The following is a 19,578-nucleotide window of genomic DNA, read 5'->3' on the forward strand; positions in this document are numbered from 1 at the left end:
TTCGACTAGTCGAAGCAATAACAGATATTTGAAAAATCCGGCGGGATATGCTCTGACAGTTCTACGACTGGTCGAAGCTCTCCTACGACTGGTCGTAGGTCACCTACGACTGGTCGTAGGTCTCCTTCAACTGGTCGTAGGTCCTGTAAAACTTCGCTGGAATTCGAGTCGAAGATTTTTGACTGGTCGTAGATGCAGTCGACACTGTTCCTACGACTGGTCGAATAGATTCCTGGACTAGTCGAAGCCTAACAGATTTCATCCGAAATTTGTAACAAACTCACGACTGATCGAGGAATTTCTTAAACTGGTCGAAGCAAGTCTAGGACTAGTCGAAGAAGGCCTAGGATTAGTCGAAGAACAGACCAATCACATGAAAAATAAACATTCGGTTTATGTATCCGAAATGACCTACTTCTAAGGTCAACCTATGGTCAATCAAACCTCAATCATGAAGTAAAGGACATTGAAACATTTGGAACAAGTGACCTTAAAGAATGAGTCTTGAAGTCTTGATGTATATCAATCTTGAAATCTTCATGTAGCTCAATCTTGAAAGGGTCTTGAGTTCTTTACCAACTGCCTTGTACTCTTCAGCTTGAGTCTTGTCTTGTGAGCTTTACTTGTTATGAGCTTATCTTGTTCATGAATGTTGATCCTTGAGAGAGCTTCACTTATGCAAGTTATATATAACATAACAGTGATTTTGGTACCACAAATTTGACAACAGACAGGGATATAAACTATAGCACTTATAGTGGTTGAAAAAGATATTCAACTCCAATGTCATATTCTCAAAAGTCATACTCATGACTACATTCCTGCAGTTAATGATTGCATTTGATGTGGCAAGGAATGGGTGACCAAGAATGACGGGAATTTGAGTGCTCATGTCCACGATGGGTTGAGTATCCAAGATAATAAAATCTACTCGGTAGTAAAATTTGTCAACCTGGACTAACACATCCTCAATTATCTCTCTCGGTACACGAACTGTGCAATCAGCAAGTTGTAATGTGGTACGGGTGGGTTTTAATTCACCTAGACCCAGTTGCTCGTAAACTGAGTACGGGATCGGATTTACACTTGCTCTGAAGTCAAGAAGTGCATGCTCAATCCGGTAGTTCCCAATTACAGAAGGGATGGTTGGGCTATTTGGGATCTTTGTATTTCTGTGGCACATCTTACTTTAGGATAACACTTACTTTTGCAGTTAAGAACTTCTTTTAAATATTTTGTTGTCTTTTGGTCATGGCTAAGTCTTTCAGAAATTTGGCATATGAAAGAATTTGTTTTACCGCATCTAGTAAAGGAATATTGACCTTTACTTGTTTCAACACTTATAGAATATCCTGAGAGTTAGAGAGAGGTTTTGGTGCAATCAAGCGTTGGGAAAATGGGACAATCTGCTTCCTTGAGGTTCTGGTTCTAATTCATGTGGGGCATGGATAGATCTATCATTGTTGTTCTCTTCCGGGTCCTTAAGCTTTTCAGCCCTAACCGGAATAGTTTTGTTAATGGACTTCCCACTCCTAAGAGTGGTGATAGATTTAGCTTGCTCCATTTGATTTGAAGAGCTTGGATCACTTATCTCATATTGCAGTTTAGGATTGGGGAGAGGTTGAGTAAGAAGCATCCCCTTTCTCTCAATTGTTAAGTGCGACTCTATCCTTTGAATAGATGATGCAAGTGTTCCCAATGCTGATCTAATATCCTAGAATGCTTGTGCCGATTTCTGATTTATTAGCTCTTGATCTTGAATATGTTTTAGAATCGGAGCCTCTTGAGGTTTCCCTTGATTTGAAATTTGATTAAAGAAACCTTGAGGGGTAGCAGTTTGTCCATTCCTCTAACTGAAGTTTGGATGATTTCTCCATTTAGGATTGTACTTGTTGGAGGTATGTCCATTGAAAAGTCTTTGGTAATTATTCACGGTATTGGATTGCTCATTCAATACCTCTTGAAAGACAGGTATTGTTGGACAATTTTCAGTTGTGTGAATATTGCAAGCACAAATATCGCAAACAGTTTTCTTAGCCTTATCCTTCTTTAGTTCCATGACCTCGAATTTCCTTATGAGATTAGACACTTTAGCATTCATATCATCATCCTCTATCAGAAGATATAATCTACCCCTTTCCTTTAATCGAGTGGGCCTAGAAGTAGTGCTTGATTTTGGGGAGGTGTCCCATAATTGTGTGTTGTCAGCAAGTCTATCCAAGTAGTCCCACATACCATTGACATTTTTATTCATGAATTCCCCATTGCATATTGTCTCAACCAAATAGCATATGGAAGATGTCAGTCCATCATAAAAAAAGTGTGTAATGCGCCACGTCTCAAAACTGTGTTGTAGGCATGAACTGACAATATCTTTGAACCTCTCCCAACATTGGAAGAATGTTTCATCCTCTTTTTGAGCGAAGTTTATGATTGAATTTCTAAGGGTGTTCATTTTATGATGTGGAAAAAATCTCTTTATGAACTCCCTTATCATATCATTCCATGTGCCAATAGATCTAGGACGTAGTGAATGCAACCACGTCTTAGCTTTCTCTTTTAAAGAAAAGGAAAAGAGTTTCAGTTTGACCGTGTCCTCAAACATGTTAGGAAAATATAAAGTGGCTATAATCTTGTCAAACTCTTGCAAGTGCAGATATGGATTTTCAGATTCAAGTCCATGGAACTTTGGAAGGAGTTGGATAACCCTTGACTTAATATCCATATGTCCTATATTTTCTGAAAAAACCATGCATGAGGGGATGCTCACCCACGCCGGTTGTAAATAGTCTCGCAAAGTACGAGGCAGGGGTGCTTGATGCACCTCATTCTCATCTTGGACTTCCTCAACTCGAGGTTAAGATTGTCTTCCCAGTTGATTGACCGGTTGATTGGCAACCATGACCTCAATTAACTCTAAGGATCTCAAGTGGTGGCTAATCTTATGATGGATAGATAACCCCTCAGCCAATCCTGATTCACTCAAAAGACGTTGAGTGTTGTCATAGACCCACTTGGGCATGAAACACTCTCAGCTCTCAATTTTAGATTCTAACCTAGACCTAAAAGAAAAAAAAAGAAATAGAAATCTAAAAATAGAGAGAGAGAGAGAGAGAGAGAGAGAATTAGAAAGAAGTTACTAAATTAGAAGTTCTTAAATTAAGATCCTATAAAACAAAACAAAATAAGTTAGTTTCTAAAAACAGAAGTTCTAAAATTAGAATGTTTCTAAAAACAAATTAGGAAAGTAAACTAATTTCTAAAAAGGAAAGTTTTTAAAAATAAAAAAAAATAGAAAGTTTCTAACCTAAAATTAGAAAGTAGATCTAAGAAAAAACAGAAAAGGAAAGTTTCTAAAACAAATTAGGAAAGTTTCTAATCCTAAAAATAGAAAGCTAAGTTAGTTTCTAAAATAATTCAGAAAACCCAAATCCTAAAAATAGAAAATAGAAAAACCCTAATAATAAACTAATTTCAAAATTAGTTAATCTCAGAAAAAAACAACCGTTAATCCCCGGCAACGGTGCCAAAAACTTGTTCATAACCCCAAGTATAGGGTCGCAATGTAACAATAATCTCGGTGAGACCGAGGTCGAATCCACATGGACTAATCTCGTGTGTATTCTAAAAGTGACTAGAACTAGAACTAGAAGAAGATGAAAACCTAAATATGGAAGTATAGAGAGTAATTGTGAGAGATTTAATGAAAAACTTAATAAATTCAAAAGTGGGAAACTAGGGTTTCCAAGGATCCACTTGTATAGATTAGGGAGATCTATGCTTGATTCAAAGACACAACTGGAATCAGAGTCCCATCTTATCCAATTGGAAGATATCTCAGTAAAATCAAATCTGAACTTCCTCTAACCTAATTCTCAATGGATGAGAGGTGTGAGAACTGGAAGTGATTTCATCACAAAACCATGCCTAGGAGACAAGGCAAACAACAGGATTTACCAATACCGCAACCAATCTGAGAGAATTGTGAAAATTAAGGAGGATTCAATCATCCAACCATGCCCAAGGGATGATGGTGAACAATAGGATTTCTTAATTTCACAATCTCTATACATGAAAAGAACATACTCAAAACTATCGCAAATCTATTGTAATTTGAGTCACAACAAACCATTAAAAACTAAAAGTATTCCTTATAATCAAACTAGAATCAAAGAGAGTTTAACATAAACATGAATCAAAGCATTAGAAACATCACATCATGCTACAAGCTTTACCACTTAGCCCCAGCTAAGAGGTTTAGCTAACCATAAATGTGATTGAACTAAAATCTCCTAAGAAAAGCATAAAAACAACTAAGGAAAAGGAAGAAAAACTGTTGGTGACGGCTTCTCCATGCTTTTGCTTCACTCTCCAAACCCTGAAAGATGCCTAAGAACATCCTAGGGACCCCCCATTTATAGTTTTTCAACTTAAACTTTCATATGAAGTTTGAAAAATCTATAAACTACCTCAAATTTACGTAGTCCGCGCAACATCTATGTAACCCTCGACTGGTTAAGGACAATCTTCGACTAGTTGACAGTTACCTTCGACTGGTCAAGGATGACAGGATTTTTGAGGATTTTGTTACTAGAGTTCGAGTCAAGTAACCTTCGACTGGTCGAGCAGGGGCTTAGACTAGTCGAAGAATGCAGATTTTTAAGGTTATTTTTCTTCACTTCAAGTCTTCAATGTTATTCATTCCTCACTTGATTTTCTTGTATCTTTGGTCTGTGCATTCTTCATTCTTGGTCTCATAAGATCCATTCTTGGCTTTGGTGATTCTTGAGCGTTAAATCCATGCTTTTATCATTCTTTTCAATCCAAGCCCTTAAATTCACCTTGCAACACAAACATGATTAAAATAGATCATTAAGAATTATCATGTTCATAAAACTAAGTAATAAATGGGGTCCAATATGCAATATTTAACCCTCAACATTAGATACTCTCTTTGTGGTCATCTTTTCTATGTAGCATCTGATTTGCCTGCTTATGATGATATATTTCTTTGCCTAGATGATAATCCTTATGCTTATATTATTATATGATGTATCCGTTTTTATTCTCTTACCCTCTGAATTATTATCTTTATGTTATTGAAATATCTCTTTGTAAACTTTTTGCCAATAACTGACAAAAAGGGGAAGAAAAAACCTACCCTCCAAAACAATGTTTGTTTTTTGCAGAAATTGTTTGTTTCTCATGTTATAAGTTATTCTTAACAAACGCTGAGGGAGAGCAACATGATTTTGTATTACATGTCAAGTCTTGAGTTATAAATCTATATGTTCATATGTAATTCTTATTGTTTTAGTATGTCATTGATACGGACTATGACGCGTTCATAGGTTAGGTTGTTTTTGTCACGTGATTGATAAAGAGGGAGACTGTTAGTGCACTTATTTGCACTCATGTTTGTCAATTACGTGACTAGTTGTGTCTTGTAGTCGGATGAGTTTTTGACAAGTGAAGATCGGCGACGCAACTGGATCAGGAGCATCAAAGCCACGTTGAAGACAAAGAACTGCTTATGGGATCTTCACCTTGCAAAATAGATAATCCCAACCCAAATAGGAATACTTACGTAGGTCATCTATTCTAAGCCAATCACAAGTCCATATTTTATATCCTACAGTCTTGGCTTTTGTATATCCTAAGTTGTTGAATGATTAAAAGGACAAAAAGAAAAATCTGTCCACTTTCGGTAGAAAGAAGGTGTCACAGAATAGCACATTTGGTATCATCAAAGATACCTTCGGTGTTACTGAAGGGGCTTAAAATAGTTCAATAAGCTTACAACATTAATTCGGTGTCACCGACTAGATATTTCAGTGACACCGACTGCTACCAACGAACAAAGTTCAGTACCACTGAAATTGACTTATTTTGATCAACAACTTGAGGAATTTTATTCGGTATTGTTAATAAACAATTTAGTACCACCAAAGCAAGTTCAGTGATACTGAAGATCACTTCGGTAGCACCATAAACTAGCCATTTTATAGTCATTTTCTATTAGCTGGAAGCTTTTATCTATAAAAGCGGCTTGTGGAAACCTGTAAAATTAGTGGAAATAGGCATTATAAAGTCTCTAGTGTATCACAAGCTTATCCTAGCTCATTTAGACTCTATCCATATGAGTTTTATATTCTCTTCATTGTGATCTTTTACTCCTATGAGCATTCAAAGCTCTAATTAATGAAGAACATGAACTCGTGCCTTCTTTAGAGTACAAAGACCAAACTAATAGAATATCCTTGGTTCTTTGATACTCTAGATCGGCCATAGGTTGAATCCCTTAAGAAATTCACTCATTATCGTAGATAAGAGATTCAACCAACTCTCATAACCTTGGTCACCTTTATAGGTACATCTTATGTAAGGTTATTGATCATGAAGCCGAGCAACAAGTAAATCCAAGCGACGCGATCGAGGGAGCACCGATGAGTTGATTCAAGCTCGAGAGCGTGAAGATTTAGCAACCCGAGACAAGCTACAAGAGAGAACTCTATCCAACAAGTGTCATTTTAAGAGTTCAAAAGTTTAGTCTCTTTCCTTGTATAGGATTAAGGTTAAAAGTTTACTATCAACAAACTCGATTAGGTTCCTAATGTAGGACCTTGGTGTTCACAACCCCAAGTGTAAGGTCACGATGTAGTAATAATCTCAGTGAGACCGAGGTCGATTCCACGGGGACTAATCTCGTGAGTATTCTAAAAGCAACTAGAAGTAGAATTAGAAAAAAATGAAAACTTAAATCTGGAAGCAGAGTGAGTAATTAAGAGATTCAATGGTGGGAAACAAGTATTTTCAAGGATCCACTTGTAGAGATCAGGGAGCCCTCTTACTTGATTCAAGTCATATGATTGGAATTGGAGTCATATCCTATCCAATTGGAAGATATACAAATAAGATCAATCTGAACTTTCCTTGACCTAATTCTTAACGGAGGAGAATTATGATAATTGGAAGAGATTCCATCACCAAACCATGCCCATGAGACGATGGCTAACAATAGGATTTACCAATCCCACAATCTCAAAATTAGGAAAAGAAGATACTTAAAGCTGTTGTAGATCTATTGTAATTTGAGTCACAATAAACTATTAAGAACTGAAAGTATTCTTTTTAAAATCAAACTAGAATCAAAGAAGGTTCAACATAAACATAAATTAAAGTAAAAGAAATATCTCATCATGCTACAAGCTTCACCTCTTAACCCTAGATAAGAGGTTTAGCTAACCATAAACATGATTGAACTAAAATCTCTTAAGAAAAGCATGAAAATAACTAAGAAAAAGGAAGAAAAACTCTTAACGACGGCTTCTTTATGCTTTTTCTCCACTCCCCAAACCCTAGATGATGCTCAGGGATGCCCTAGGGACCCCTATTTATAGTTTTGCAACTTAAACTTTTGCACCAAGTTGGAAATTTCCGGAAACCGCTTCAAATTTCCGAAATCCATGTGTTGTCTACATAACCTTAGACTAGTCAAGGAATCCTTGGATTGGTCGAGGTTGGACGGGTCGAGGGATTCCTTCAATGGGTTGAGGACACCTGAAATTTAAAGGATTTTATCGCTGGAGTTTGAGTCGAGGAACTAGTCAAGGAAAGCAGATTTTTAACGCTCCGTTTCTTCTTTTCAAGTCTTCAATGCTCTTCATTCCTCACTTAGTCTTCTTGGATCTTTTACATATGAATTCTTCATTCTTTGTCGTATAAGATCCATCTTTGGCTTTGGTGATTCTTGAGAGTTAAATCCATGCTTTTAGTATCCTTTTCAATCCAAGCTCTTAAATTCACCTTGCAACACAAACATGATTAAACTAGAACATTAATCATTATCATGTTCATAAAACCAAGTAATATTCGAGTCTCAATACTTGGCCAGTGGACCTAAAAGTAGGTGCCTTATGTGGGACCTTGGCCGGTGGGCCTAACGTAAGTGCCTTATATGGGACCTTGGCTAGTGGGCCTAAATGGTAGGTGTCTAGTATGAGACCTTGGCCGGTGGGCTTAAACGTGAGTTTTATGTGCAGGACATTTGCTCTTGCGGATAACATAAATTGTGTCCTTAGTATCGGACTATAAAAGTTATTGGTGAACCTGTTTAAAAATATTAATAGTGAAATCCGGTGCACTCTGTGATTAAGTGTGAGTGTCGAGAGTGGAATAGGCACGTAGCTGAATCACTATAAATGCTTGTATTTGGAATTGTTATTTGTGCATTTAGTTGATCATTCTTATATATGTTTGAATGTTTAATTTATTATACATGATTAAATGAATGTGATTCATTGATAGGAAGAACATTCCACACATAAGCACATAATACTAGGTTAATCGTTATATTCTAGATATCCTTTATAGCCTTTGTGATTAGAACATCTAACTGGCTTGGAAGCCATTAAATTTATTTTTTCTAACTTGTTTAAAATTGAATGATTATTTAAGTTAGGTAATTAGAATTTTACACTACCCAAAATACGAATAAAAGCTATCGACTATGAGGGTATTTTACTACGGATATAAATAGTAGCTAAAAGCTGCCTCAATCTGTAACTAAAAGCTACAATCTCACCAGCGTGAGGGGACTTGTGGGGCCCATCACAATGCACGTGTTTTATCTAAGCCATCTATCCATTCTGAAAGCTCATTTTAGGGCACGAGCACAAAAAGTTAGGCGATAGAAGTCTTAAGTGGACCACGTGGTAGGAAACAGTGGAGATTAAGTTCCCACCGTTATATATGGTGTGGTCAACTTGGGCGTTCGAGTTGAATTATTTTCTGGATCATTCCCTAAAAGTATATTTTAAAATGAATGGATGGTGTGGATAAACCACGTACATCACGGTAGGCTCCACGGAGCTTCCAACAGGACCGTTCGTCTCTAGCCAACTCCTTGGTTGTTACGAATTCGGCACCCAAAAAAATAGATCCCGCGCCCGAAAAAGAGCTCCCGCGCCAAGTAAGAAAACCCTTGCTCTTCTTTTCTTTCCTGCACAAGGAAGCAAGAACGGAAGCCCTAGCCCACCTGCCTCGTGAGATCATCGACCTCACAAACCAGCACCTCAAGCGTGCAATGGATCTCTCCATAAAGCACAAATTTCTCCCTGAAGATCCACAGGTCCTCTGTCTCTATACATATTTTTCGTTCATCAATTTAATCGATTTTTTTTCTTCAGATGTTGTGTATTACTATAGGTTATAAAACGAGTTGCAAATGATTAAATATGTATAGTTTACATCAGTCATTTAAAAAAATAATAATAATAATTTGGTTATGTTATTCTTTGGCACCTTTCATGCTTGATAAAATGCCAAACGGCCCAAACATGCTGTATTGTGGAGAACCCTGCTGTATTCCCCTGAGCTGGGTTTTTTATAGTACATGGCGTAAAAGAAAAGCTCTATTGCTATAACTTTTCTAATAGAAAGTTCACAATGTGCTATATATGTATATCAGATTTCATGTGTACATCTTTATTTATGTATAAATTGGGATCTTAGCCATTTCGCAGTCTTTAGATCTAATTGCTTTTCTTTGATTTTCTTCACTCGATATCGCATTTGTGTAGAGACGTTCTCATTTCCGGCCATGATTTCCTTCAAGATTCTTTTCCATATCATCTCTTTAGTTACTCAGTATCAGTGCCATTTGAAATTGGATCAGTCCTACTACAATGCTGATGATTGTATATTTGATGTTTCGTATCTTTCATGCTTGATACATACATTCTCATTTATAGCCATGATTTCTTCAAGATTCTTTTCTTTCTCATCTCTTTAGTTACTCAGCATCAGATGCATTTGAAATCAGATAAGTCCTGAATTTTCTTTGAGTTCATTTGTTACTACAATGCTGATGATGGTATATTTAATGTTTCATATCTTTCATGCGTGATCCGTTGATTCAGTCTGCATTTTTCTTGATCCTGTTTTCATTAGTAGCTTTGGCTGAGATGAAGTTTTTGGATATTGGTCCTCCCTAATAAATGACAGATTCGGTTCTCGGAGTGCAAGCATAACTGCTGAAAAAACAAAGGCAACAGAAGCTTTTTTTATGCATTCCTTTTACTCCGGGGATGCTGAACAGAGAAAGTTAAGGACTGAACCGATACTTTTGAAGGGTGATTCACTCCTCCATGGTAAATCTGAAATCTAAGAAAATTGCTGGCTATAAAACTTGAAGAGTCTTCATGAAAAGCTTAAATTTCTCTCATAAGTTAAATCAAAATATTGAACATAAAGAGGGTACTTTCCGGAGATTCCGTAAATAGATTATGGCATTATCAACAGAACATGAAAGCACCCTTTGTCTTTCTGCCTGTACATCTGTATCCTCATCAACTTCAAGAGCAACATTTTTGGAGAATGAATTAAGAAGTGGTTCCAAGTAACTCTCAGAAGTTCCATGATGAACTGTTCTAAACCTCCTCCACCATCCCTTAATTGTGATTAAGTTTAATTTTTGAGGAGGTAAGAGTTCAAGAACGATTGTAAGAACAAAGTAAATGATGCTCTGTTGCACATAAACAACAAATCAAATGAACACAATGAGCACATTACTTACATGACATCACATACTCTCTTTCTCTCTCATCTATATATATATATATATATATATATAAGCTGATACAATAGACAAGACAGATTGTTATATGGGTGTCCTTTAACATATGGTGGAAGTGTCTTCGTGCAGAGAAATTAGTGTTGAGGACCACCATCTATGTGATCTAAGATTCCCAACCAAAGGGAATTACATGGACATCTCTCTGATTGATTGTTGGAGGCACAACATGACAACCTCTCATGCATTTGGAGGCAAGATCATGTCCATAACATCTGGCTTTGATTTCAGCTGTGGCCTATTTGCTGAGAACAGGAATGCTTTTTGTTGGGGGTGATGAAACTATGAGTGGGTTTTTGAGCTTAATTCCTAGACATGCAAGGTTTCAGATGATTTCAGCTAGTGGGTTTTTGTTCCTGGCCCTTATTGTTTTTAATTTACAGGATGTTTCATCATTTCTTGAATTGCATTTTTTTTTTCTTGGAATGTTTTGAATTTCTTGAAATTTGAAAATATTTGTTTCATCATTTCTTGTTTTTATTGTCTAAAACTAGGAGTGTCTTCCATAACAGCATGTCTAAAAGTTCAATGATGTATATTCCAGATGGAACCGCCAGACTTGCTCCATCTTCGAATAAGCTAGTATCCAGTTTCAAATTTTCTCTTATTTACATAACTTGGAAACATGCCACACGCATTAATTTCTATCTGATCATCTCTTACCTCTTGTCATTTCTCATGGCAGGACATGGAACATTTTGGAGATGTTGGTTCCTTGGATGATAATGTGGAATCGTTCCTGTCACATGATGATGGAGATGCAAGGGACATATTTGGTACATTAAAAAGAAGTCCAACAGAGCACAATACAGAGTCTTCAAAGGGTAATTGATTTTCTTTTATGTCATTTTTGGACAGACACTACAATTATCTGAAGCCATTGTAAATTGGGGTGCAGCTTGGCCAGGTGGGGTCGTGTTTAGGGTCAATCTGAGCGAACCTGACCTCAAGAGGACCCAACCTGCAACCTGACCCAGCCCTAATTCCAACCCTATGTGCCCAACCCAAACCGAATCCGACCCAACCCAATGTTAAGCCTACCAAATACATGTGATAATTCCCAACCCGATCTAACCCCATCTGAATTTGCTTGACTTGAACCCAACCTGAATTTAGATCGTGTTGGTGTTTTCCAACCTGAATCCAATCTACCTTTGACAACCCAACCCAAGTCGACCAGAACTCGGGTTGGGTCAGTTTGGTTCGGTTGACCCGAACCCAAGTTGCAGACCTAACTGTAACATGGATTCATACAATGTTTCTTAGGGTTTCAATTCTCCCCATTTTGTTGTGGGATGACCCCTCATCATCGCTGCCTTTTTGGCTTTAATAAATAAATTTTTGCCAAAAGGAAAACTAAATCCATGTTCTTATTCTTTATTTCAGGTTTTTCCTTCAGCGAACTTGGATGTATTCGTACAAGCAATAACAAAGTTGTCTGCTTCCATTTCTCTTCAGATGGAAAATTGCTGGCTAGTGCTGGGCATGAGAAGAAGGTAATGCAGGGTAGCTATTTAATATCAACATTCTGTTGTTGGAATTGTGGACAAGAAAAACTCCATTGTTTGACTTACTGGCTTGTTAGAGATGCACTTGGAGCACTCAGGCGCACCGTGATATGGCTACTAGGAAAAACCTTATCATTTTTCCTGTTATCTTGTGTCACTATTATGCTCTTTATATCTTTAAAAAAAAAAAAAAAAGCTCTTTAACTGATTTAATGCATGCCTTTATTTTAGTACATTTTCCCAATTTATGCTACTATGAACTGATACAATTTACAGGTTTATGAGGATCACCATTTGATACTACTTGTACACCTTTTCTGCATGTATGATGCTGATATATGTATCCACGTCTGATCTATGAACATGTTATAAGGTCTTCTAAATGGTCTACCTTTCCAGGACCATTGATCTGGTGAGCTGCTGTGTGGATGGGCTATAAGTGGTCTACTCCACTCCAAAAACCATGCTTTCCATCAGAAGCAAGGGGTCCAGCTGCCTTGTTGGGCCTTAGTTAATGCTATAACCCATTTAGTATCTAGGCTAGCAATCAGTGTTGTGGAAGTGTTCTTTCATTGTAAATATGATTAAGGTTAAGTTACTAGTCTTTTGGGTTCATTTCAGCTTAGCCTGACATAGGCCAACTCCATAGCAGATACTTTTAGGAAGGCCTCTCTAAACCAGCCATTTGCATTGGAAATCCAAAACCTCTTAAGACGTTGTCTTAATGTAACCTTATAGCCTATTTTGGAATGGAAATGCCAGGAGGAAGTTCTAACCATAGTGACTTTTTGTTTAGGATCCAATGTCTGTCCAAGACCATTTAGCAAGTGGGTTTCTTGAAATATAAATTGATGAAATGTCATACCCATGAAAATGACATTTTTTTTTTTTTTTTGGTTTTTTTTTGTAAATTTCTTGAAAATGTCATTTCCATTTCTCTCATTTCCTGAAAAATGCCCCCTTTTAGTTTCCTTGGCTAGACTGGCAACAAATTTTCCATGAATATAGATTTGTAAATGAAGAAATTTTTTTCAAGAAAATCTTGCTGAAAGACAATCATGGGAAACAGATTTTCATTTCTTACTGTTTTCTAGATATGGAGTTTCCCAAAAAACTCCATTTTCTTCAAAAAATAAAAAATAAAAAATAAAAAAATTCCACAAATCCAAACAGTCCTTAAAGTAGGCTTGAAGAGATTGCTTTATTCATTGATAGCCAGTCAAATCAGATTAAAGAGTTTGAAGCAGAGAGAGAGAGAAGCTGATATGATTGCAAGAAGATAAGAAGACTGAGCTGAAGTGGAGGTATTTGGAAGAAGAAGTGGAACTAGAGAAGGAATTTGATGCTAAGCTGACCCAACTGATGGACAAGTGACTATTGTAAATAGGTGCAATCTTTGTCTTTTTTCTATCAAAATTTGATTGTTGTTTCAGCTTTTTCTTAACCGTCTGTTTGCAAACCATCAGTTAAGAAAACAGTTGGTTAGGAAAAAGATGCAAGAACAGTCCATGGTTTGGTGAGTAAGGCTTTTGATCTAAGCCAGCTACAGATGTGGTAGCTGCAAACAGATCGTTAAGAAAATGCTGCAACAATATTAAATCTCCCATTTATTAAAGAAAGATCGAGTAATCTTTCTTTCTTTTTTTTTTTTTTTTTTTTTTTAATGTAAGTTTTGTCTAGAAATTGATCGATTTCACTTTCAGCACAATATTGAACTTGATGTGTAATTATGAATCCTGATGTATGTCAAAGCAACATGACTTGTGGGCCTTGGTTCTTGGATGCTCTCTAGGTTAAATGAGTTCAAGTCATGAGACAAATTCATTCATGTGCAATGCTTGTTTTCTTTGTTCCAGCTAGTATATATTGGGAGGAGAAGAATCTCATAGACTTGTATATCATCCTTCTCAGATTTTCAAGGTAAAGAAAGTATCATTATAGGAGTTCTGCTTGCCTTTCCCTTGTTTTTAATGTCACTTTCTCATTGTTATGGAGTATTGCTTTTTGAATATTCTTCTTTTTGTAAATTTCGTAAGAATCATATATTTTACAGCTCAAATGAATGGAGCCTTGCTGCTACCTCGAGGTTGTGGGTTCAATTTGAGACTATTATCACATGTTTCATTTGTGATTTTAAAGATTGTGAGAGAGTTTGAATTTCCTTAAAAATTCAGTTCTTTACTATCTGTTTAGCTGGGTTTAATAGTTCCATATTTGCATTTGGACAGGTATTCAATCTTCCCAATTTACTATCCGCAATCCCATTCATTCAATTGCTCTCTAAATGTCAGCGATTTCCTTTCATCTAATTGCTGACCAATCAGTGATTACGCTGTCCGGAACAGATTGCTGAGCTTCGTAATATATTCATTCCTCTACAGTTCATCTGTAACTTATTATTTCACTGAAATCATTGTTCTTCAGAGGACATCAATTCTGTGATTCCGTCCTTTAAAATCGCTGCCTACAGCTGTTCATGTTTTTTTGCTCATGCTTCAGGATCATTGCTACCAGATCAAACATAAGACCCGCATCTTTCCAAGAATGTGACATGCAACAGATGGTGTCGTAGCCAAGAGAGTGGATTTGTCCTTATTCCAGATGCAGAAGTCCCCTTATTCCTTGAGCTAGCAGCTGCTCTGTCTGGAAGTCACTTGGAATTGCCATGCTATGAATTTAAAGGAATGGTTCTCTAATGTAAACTTTCCAACCCACAAATAGTTTGAATAGAAGGAACATGCAGAAAATGTCTTAAAGCTAAGGCACCAGTTGTCACTGGGTGAGTAGCATCACAAACATTGGTAATCAAAGGCCAAGTGCAATTAACAGCCATGGTACAATTAAATCCATGTTAGGGAATGGGGTGAGACAAAATACCTACATCTCCAGTCAATGCGATGTGTGGCTTGTGTTTGGCTACCAATTTGGATCTGCCAGGGGATCAAGTGTCATGGTCTTGTGGAAGGCACTCAACCAGAGAATTTAAGGGTCATGGTTGTAATGCTTTCCATTTTTAAGCACAAACCTGAGGTACGAAACCATATGCTTTTTTCCCTTTTTATGTTACACAAATGAGCAATTATACAAATTCTAATAAGTTAAAACATGAATAGTGTCCCAATGAGTAATTGAATTCCTGAGTAGTACTCTTGATATGAATACTAAGATAATTGCAATTGGGTCATGTAAACTAATTGTTTCAGTTCAATGTAATAGGCATTGAATCACAACCTTTGATGGGTTTCTAGAGCACACAACTAACCACAAAGTATTTTTCACAGGAGGAGAATAAAGAAACCATCGAATCACAAGATCAGGTTTTCATAAGAGACCTTATTACACTTCACGACAGGTACATGGGCTACATAAAAAACAATTTTATGAACCATGCTCTCTTCCACAAAGTCAAATTTTGGGCTTTCAGAGTTCTCTCTCTCTCTCTCTCTCTCTATACTTTTTCTTTTTCTGTTTACTTACATATTATGGGTCATTTTGAAGGCACTCAAAGAATCTTTTGAAGTCTTCTACAATGAGGATGATGCAGGCAACCCAGCTCCGAAGGCAATTTGGTGGCTAAACTCTAGTTTTGAGTGGATTGGGGCTCATTCCACTAGTTCATTTCATTGAAAATGATTTGAGATATTGCAATTCATTTTATTTAAGCATCCAAACAAACCATAACGATGGGATTATAAGTTGTCAAATTTGCTTGTCTATAAATAATTCCTATCAAACTAGATAATCATGATGGTTTCATTGCAGGAAAAAGCTTGCTTGTAGGCTGTTGTTTGACAGGAGCACGAATGTTGACCATGAACGAAGCCTTTTAACTAAGCTGAAGCAACAATGGGGTGGCCAACTTAATTTGTAGATGGAAGGAATGGTCTGTCATATACTAACTACTTGCCCAAGCTAGTTGCATGCGTGCGGGTGTTTTCTTCTTCTTTCTCAAAGGGATTTCTTGGTGTTGTTCTTTCATGTTTTTCTCGCAATGCAGGTTACTAATTTTCCATTAGCAAGGGAGAATCAACAGAATGTTTTGAAGCTCCATGCCCATTTCCATCTTTATATTGCTAACAGAATTTTATTCAAGATGATGGTTTTCACATCTTCCTTCTCTTTTTCAGACTATTCAACATCTATGTTCGTAGCTTGCTTAGCTCCAAGATACATATATGTTGCAAGGTACCCATATGGTAACCATTCCTTTTTGTTGCGTCGAAGAAATGAAAAGTTAATCTTGGAATTGTTTCAAAATACTTGATCCTTTGATGTTGTAGGTGATTATGGCTGTTCATTCCAGTTTCACATCAATAAAATTCAGGTCGAATTATCCACCTTTCCTAGAAAAAAAAAAAGAAAAAAGAAGACCATCAGCCATCTATTTATTTCCAAAAAAAAAAGGTGATTATGGTTTGAAGGTTGTGTCAGGAATATTATATTGGATTGATGCTGAGGGTCTTATAAGAATTTTTCTGTTCTTAATATTGTTGTGCAGATCTTGAACCAGCAGAAATATTATATATGGAAAACAGTGAGAGAGGATATGATGTTTCTTCTGTGGCATAACTTCAAGGTTTGATCGGTTTGTTGGACCACTATCTCTGAAATATTAACCCAATGTTCACTTTCCATTGCAGCTGACATGAACGAAGTTATTAGGTTAAAAGTTGTTTTATGTGGTGGGAGATAGATAAAGCTATTGTGGGCCCTTAAATTAATACTTTTGTGATGCCGCTGTCATTGCCAGGATTCTAGGCGCTGCCCTTGTTGTTCCGATCTTGCAAGTGAATGTGATTTGGGGAGATGAAAGGTAAGACACGAACAACAGTGGAATTTCTTTTCGAGTTTTCAACTCTTATGTTTTTTCCTTTCTTGGGAAATTTCTGCATTTGAATTGATATATTGAATTGGATTGAAAAAGTAAATAATATTGGAGTGATAATAGGTTTCAAAATTTTCAAAAGGAAGGAATTTCCCTGCAATTTACAAATTTTCTGCATTTCAATTCTTCAAAGGAGAAGTTATCGGTATAGTTGTCAGATGTGCAGGTGGACTACTGATACTCGCATCCATTTTCTATCCATGGATAATGATGCTCACCATTGAAACCTTCCTAGGGCCACCATGATGTTTATTTACCATCCAACCTGTTCATAATGTCAAAAAGACATGGATGAATGGACAAAACAATTATCAGCTTGATTTAAAACTTTTGTGACCCCTAAGAAGTCCTTAATGGTAGACATTCAATCCCCATTGCTTTGTGTTGTGGTTTACTTGAGCTTTGGATTTGCCTTATGTTTGGGCTAATGCCCTAAAACGATCTTCCCAAATGGATGGATGGTGTGGATATAACACATAAATCATGGTGGGCCCCAGAGAACTGTGACAGCAACACAACATTGCGGTTGGTGGCGTGTGGCACACAGACGTGAATTTTCTAGAAAGCCTTTAATAGGAATTTCATGTGTTCGAAAGTTAGGTGGGGCCTACCATGATGTTTGTATTAAATCCATCGTATCCATCCAGTTTGCGAGCTCATTTTAGAACATACGATAAAAAATGATCTAGATCCAAGATTTAAGTGGGTCACTTGAGGGGAAACAGTGGGGATTGAACAACCACATTGAAACATTCTCATGACCACAAAAATTTTGTATTGGGCCAAGTACTTTGTGCTTTCAGTTCATCCCAGTGGGAATGACCTTATAAACGGTTTGTATGTCACATAAACACCAAGGCGGAGCTTAGGAAGGTTTTAATTGTAGGCATTTCTTTCCCTAGTTTCCCTCTCATGTGGCTCTCTTGAGTCTTGGATCTGGCTAATTTTTGTTCTCATGTCCTAAAATGAGCTCACAAAATAGTTGACCGGGTGAATTTCTTGTGAGACCTGTACCCTAATTAAGGCCCTGTTTTAGTGCCATAATGACCCGAGATCTATACCTTGGTGACCATGCGAACGTGGTGATTCGAATGCTACATAGCATGCTCTATTTCGACGACTAAATCGAAAGATGTGTGCCTCATTAGAATCAACGCATGACATGCATCGTACATGTGCAATGTAGGATTCACTTAGTATAAAATATCTAGAATAGTAAAATGCCATTTTCAAACCTAAAATTCAATGCAATTACGCCTTATCCCATACCTAGCCATTTCTCTCCCATGTCTTCTTGCCCCTCTTTCAATGATGGTCATACCGTCCTTGCCCATATAACCCACTCTCATCCATCTCACCATCACTCTTGCATTAAAGAATATAGAGAAAGAAAAGATAAAGTTGAAGAATATAGAGAAAGAAAAGATAAAGTTGAACGAGAGATCAGAGGAGGTTAGGGAGAAGGAGTGGTTATCTTAATCGTTCGTATATACCCCATCTCCAAATCAACCGTTGAGGTGAGTGGACGGGTCATTTACCCATTACCTTGATGTCGGGCCCATCAAATGGACTCCATCTTGACGTATATGTTGATATCCGTGTCATCTTTCCTTTTTAATAAAAGATGAGACCCACCTGTCCACTCAATCCAGCGTGGCCAACATATGGTCCACCTTGATGTGCATATGATTCATGTATATGGGTCCCATAGTTGCATAAGCTCATTCGATGGCTGTAATTCTATATTTGTTTTGCCCTCTCCAATTCTCGTTTCTTAGGTTTTGATGGATATGCAAAGCTCAATAGGCCGACCATGAGTTGGCCAACTTCGTGGACGGAGTAGATCACTTACGTGAATCCCACTTATGTATTTACAAAAATAACAATAAAATAGGTAGTTAGTGTAAAAAACATTGCATGCAAAGGTGTCTACTTCCACGGGGTGAGGTTTTCACTCGTAGATCCACCTTAAAGCTTGTGATGAATCCATGTTGTTGATCCTTTTTGTCACATTATTTTATAAGGTATGTGTTATCCAAACCGTCCATCCATTTGGCGATCTCTTCGTAAGGCTTGAGATGAAAAATAAGACAGATCTATCTATCAACTGGACCACACTACAAAAAGCAATGGGGGATTGAATGTCTACCATTGAAACCCTTTTGGGAGCCACAGAAGTTTTAGAGTAATATGAAATTTGTTTTTCCTCTTCACCCATGTATTTTTAACCTTATTAACAGATTGGATGGAAAATAAACATTATAGTGGGACTTACAAATTTTTTAACGGTGAAAATCATTATCTTCAATGCTATTTCTCACAAACATCACGATAAACCCCACATGGTTCCTAACACAAAACTTCTCACAAAAGGCTTTGGTAGTAAATCCATGTCCCTGGTGCACCAGGCATTCTACTTCTAAAGCGGTGGGAGTAGATTAAGTGTGGCCCTGGCCTCACCAATGACAGTGAAGCCCTTACCATGGGGTCCAGCTTGATCCATATATTTTATATCCACATTGTTCATTCATTTTTCAACATCATTTTAGGGC

At 37.1% G+C, this 19,578-nt stretch overlaps 1 protein-coding gene, 1 long non-coding RNA gene and 1 other non-coding gene across 6 annotated transcripts; all 3 read left to right on the forward strand.

The window, feature by feature from the left end:
* The first annotated feature begins 2,342 nt into the window (after positions 1-2,342).
* LOC131257162 (small nucleolar RNA R71) lies at positions 2,343-2,449 on the forward strand. Its single transcript, XR_009177177.1, has one exon. It is a non-coding gene; the product is annotated as a small nucleolar RNA R71 (small nucleolar RNA).
* Positions 2,450-10,412: 7,963 nt separating this feature from the next.
* LOC131254724 (transcriptional corepressor LEUNIG_HOMOLOG-like) lies at positions 10,413-13,792 on the forward strand. Its single transcript, XM_058255434.1, has 3 exons — positions 10,413-11,215; positions 11,319-11,457; positions 12,020-13,792. The coding sequence occupies exons 1-3, from the start codon at positions 11,147-11,149 to the stop codon at positions 12,343-12,345; spliced, it is 534 nt and encodes a 177-aa protein (XP_058111417.1). The 5' UTR covers positions 10,413-11,146; the 3' UTR covers positions 12,346-13,792.
* Positions 13,793-13,864: 72 nt separating this feature from the next.
* Positions 13,865-17,237, forward strand: LOC131254725 (uncharacterized). 4 transcript variants are annotated; one of them, XR_009175830.1, is made up of 5 exons: positions 13,865-14,061; positions 14,370-14,499; positions 14,641-14,838; positions 16,892-16,954; positions 17,160-17,237. It is a non-coding gene; the product is annotated as an uncharacterized LOC131254725 (long non-coding RNA). The 4 variants fall into 4 exon arrangements; XR_009175832.1 differs by lacking the exon at positions 13,865-14,061 and adding an exon at positions 14,177-14,283; XR_009175833.1 differs by lacking the exon at positions 14,370-14,499 and having other exon boundaries at positions 13,869-14,061.
* Positions 17,238-19,578: the final 2,341 nt, after the last annotated feature.

The sequence above is a fragment of the Magnolia sinica genome, chromosome 9 (genome assembly GCF_029962835.1).
Source record: "Magnolia sinica isolate HGM2019 chromosome 9, MsV1, whole genome shotgun sequence".
In the NCBI taxonomy this organism is placed as follows: Eukaryota; Viridiplantae; Streptophyta; class Magnoliopsida; order Magnoliales; family Magnoliaceae; genus Magnolia; species Magnolia sinica.

Bases quoted from the DNA above. Each gene is read 5' to 3' on its own strand.
- LOC131254724 (XM_058255434.1), top strand. From the start codon at position 11,147: ATGTCTAAAAGTTCAATGATGTATATTCCAGATGGAACCGCCAGACTT. The intron at 11,216-11,318 runs GTATCCAGTTTC...TTCTCATGGCAG, and splicing joins CTCCATCTTCGAATAAGCTA to GACATGGAACATTTTGGAGA. The intron at 11,458-12,019 runs GTAATTGATTTT...TCTTTATTTCAG, and splicing joins CAATACAGAGTCTTCAAAGG to GTTTTTCCTTCAGCGAACTT.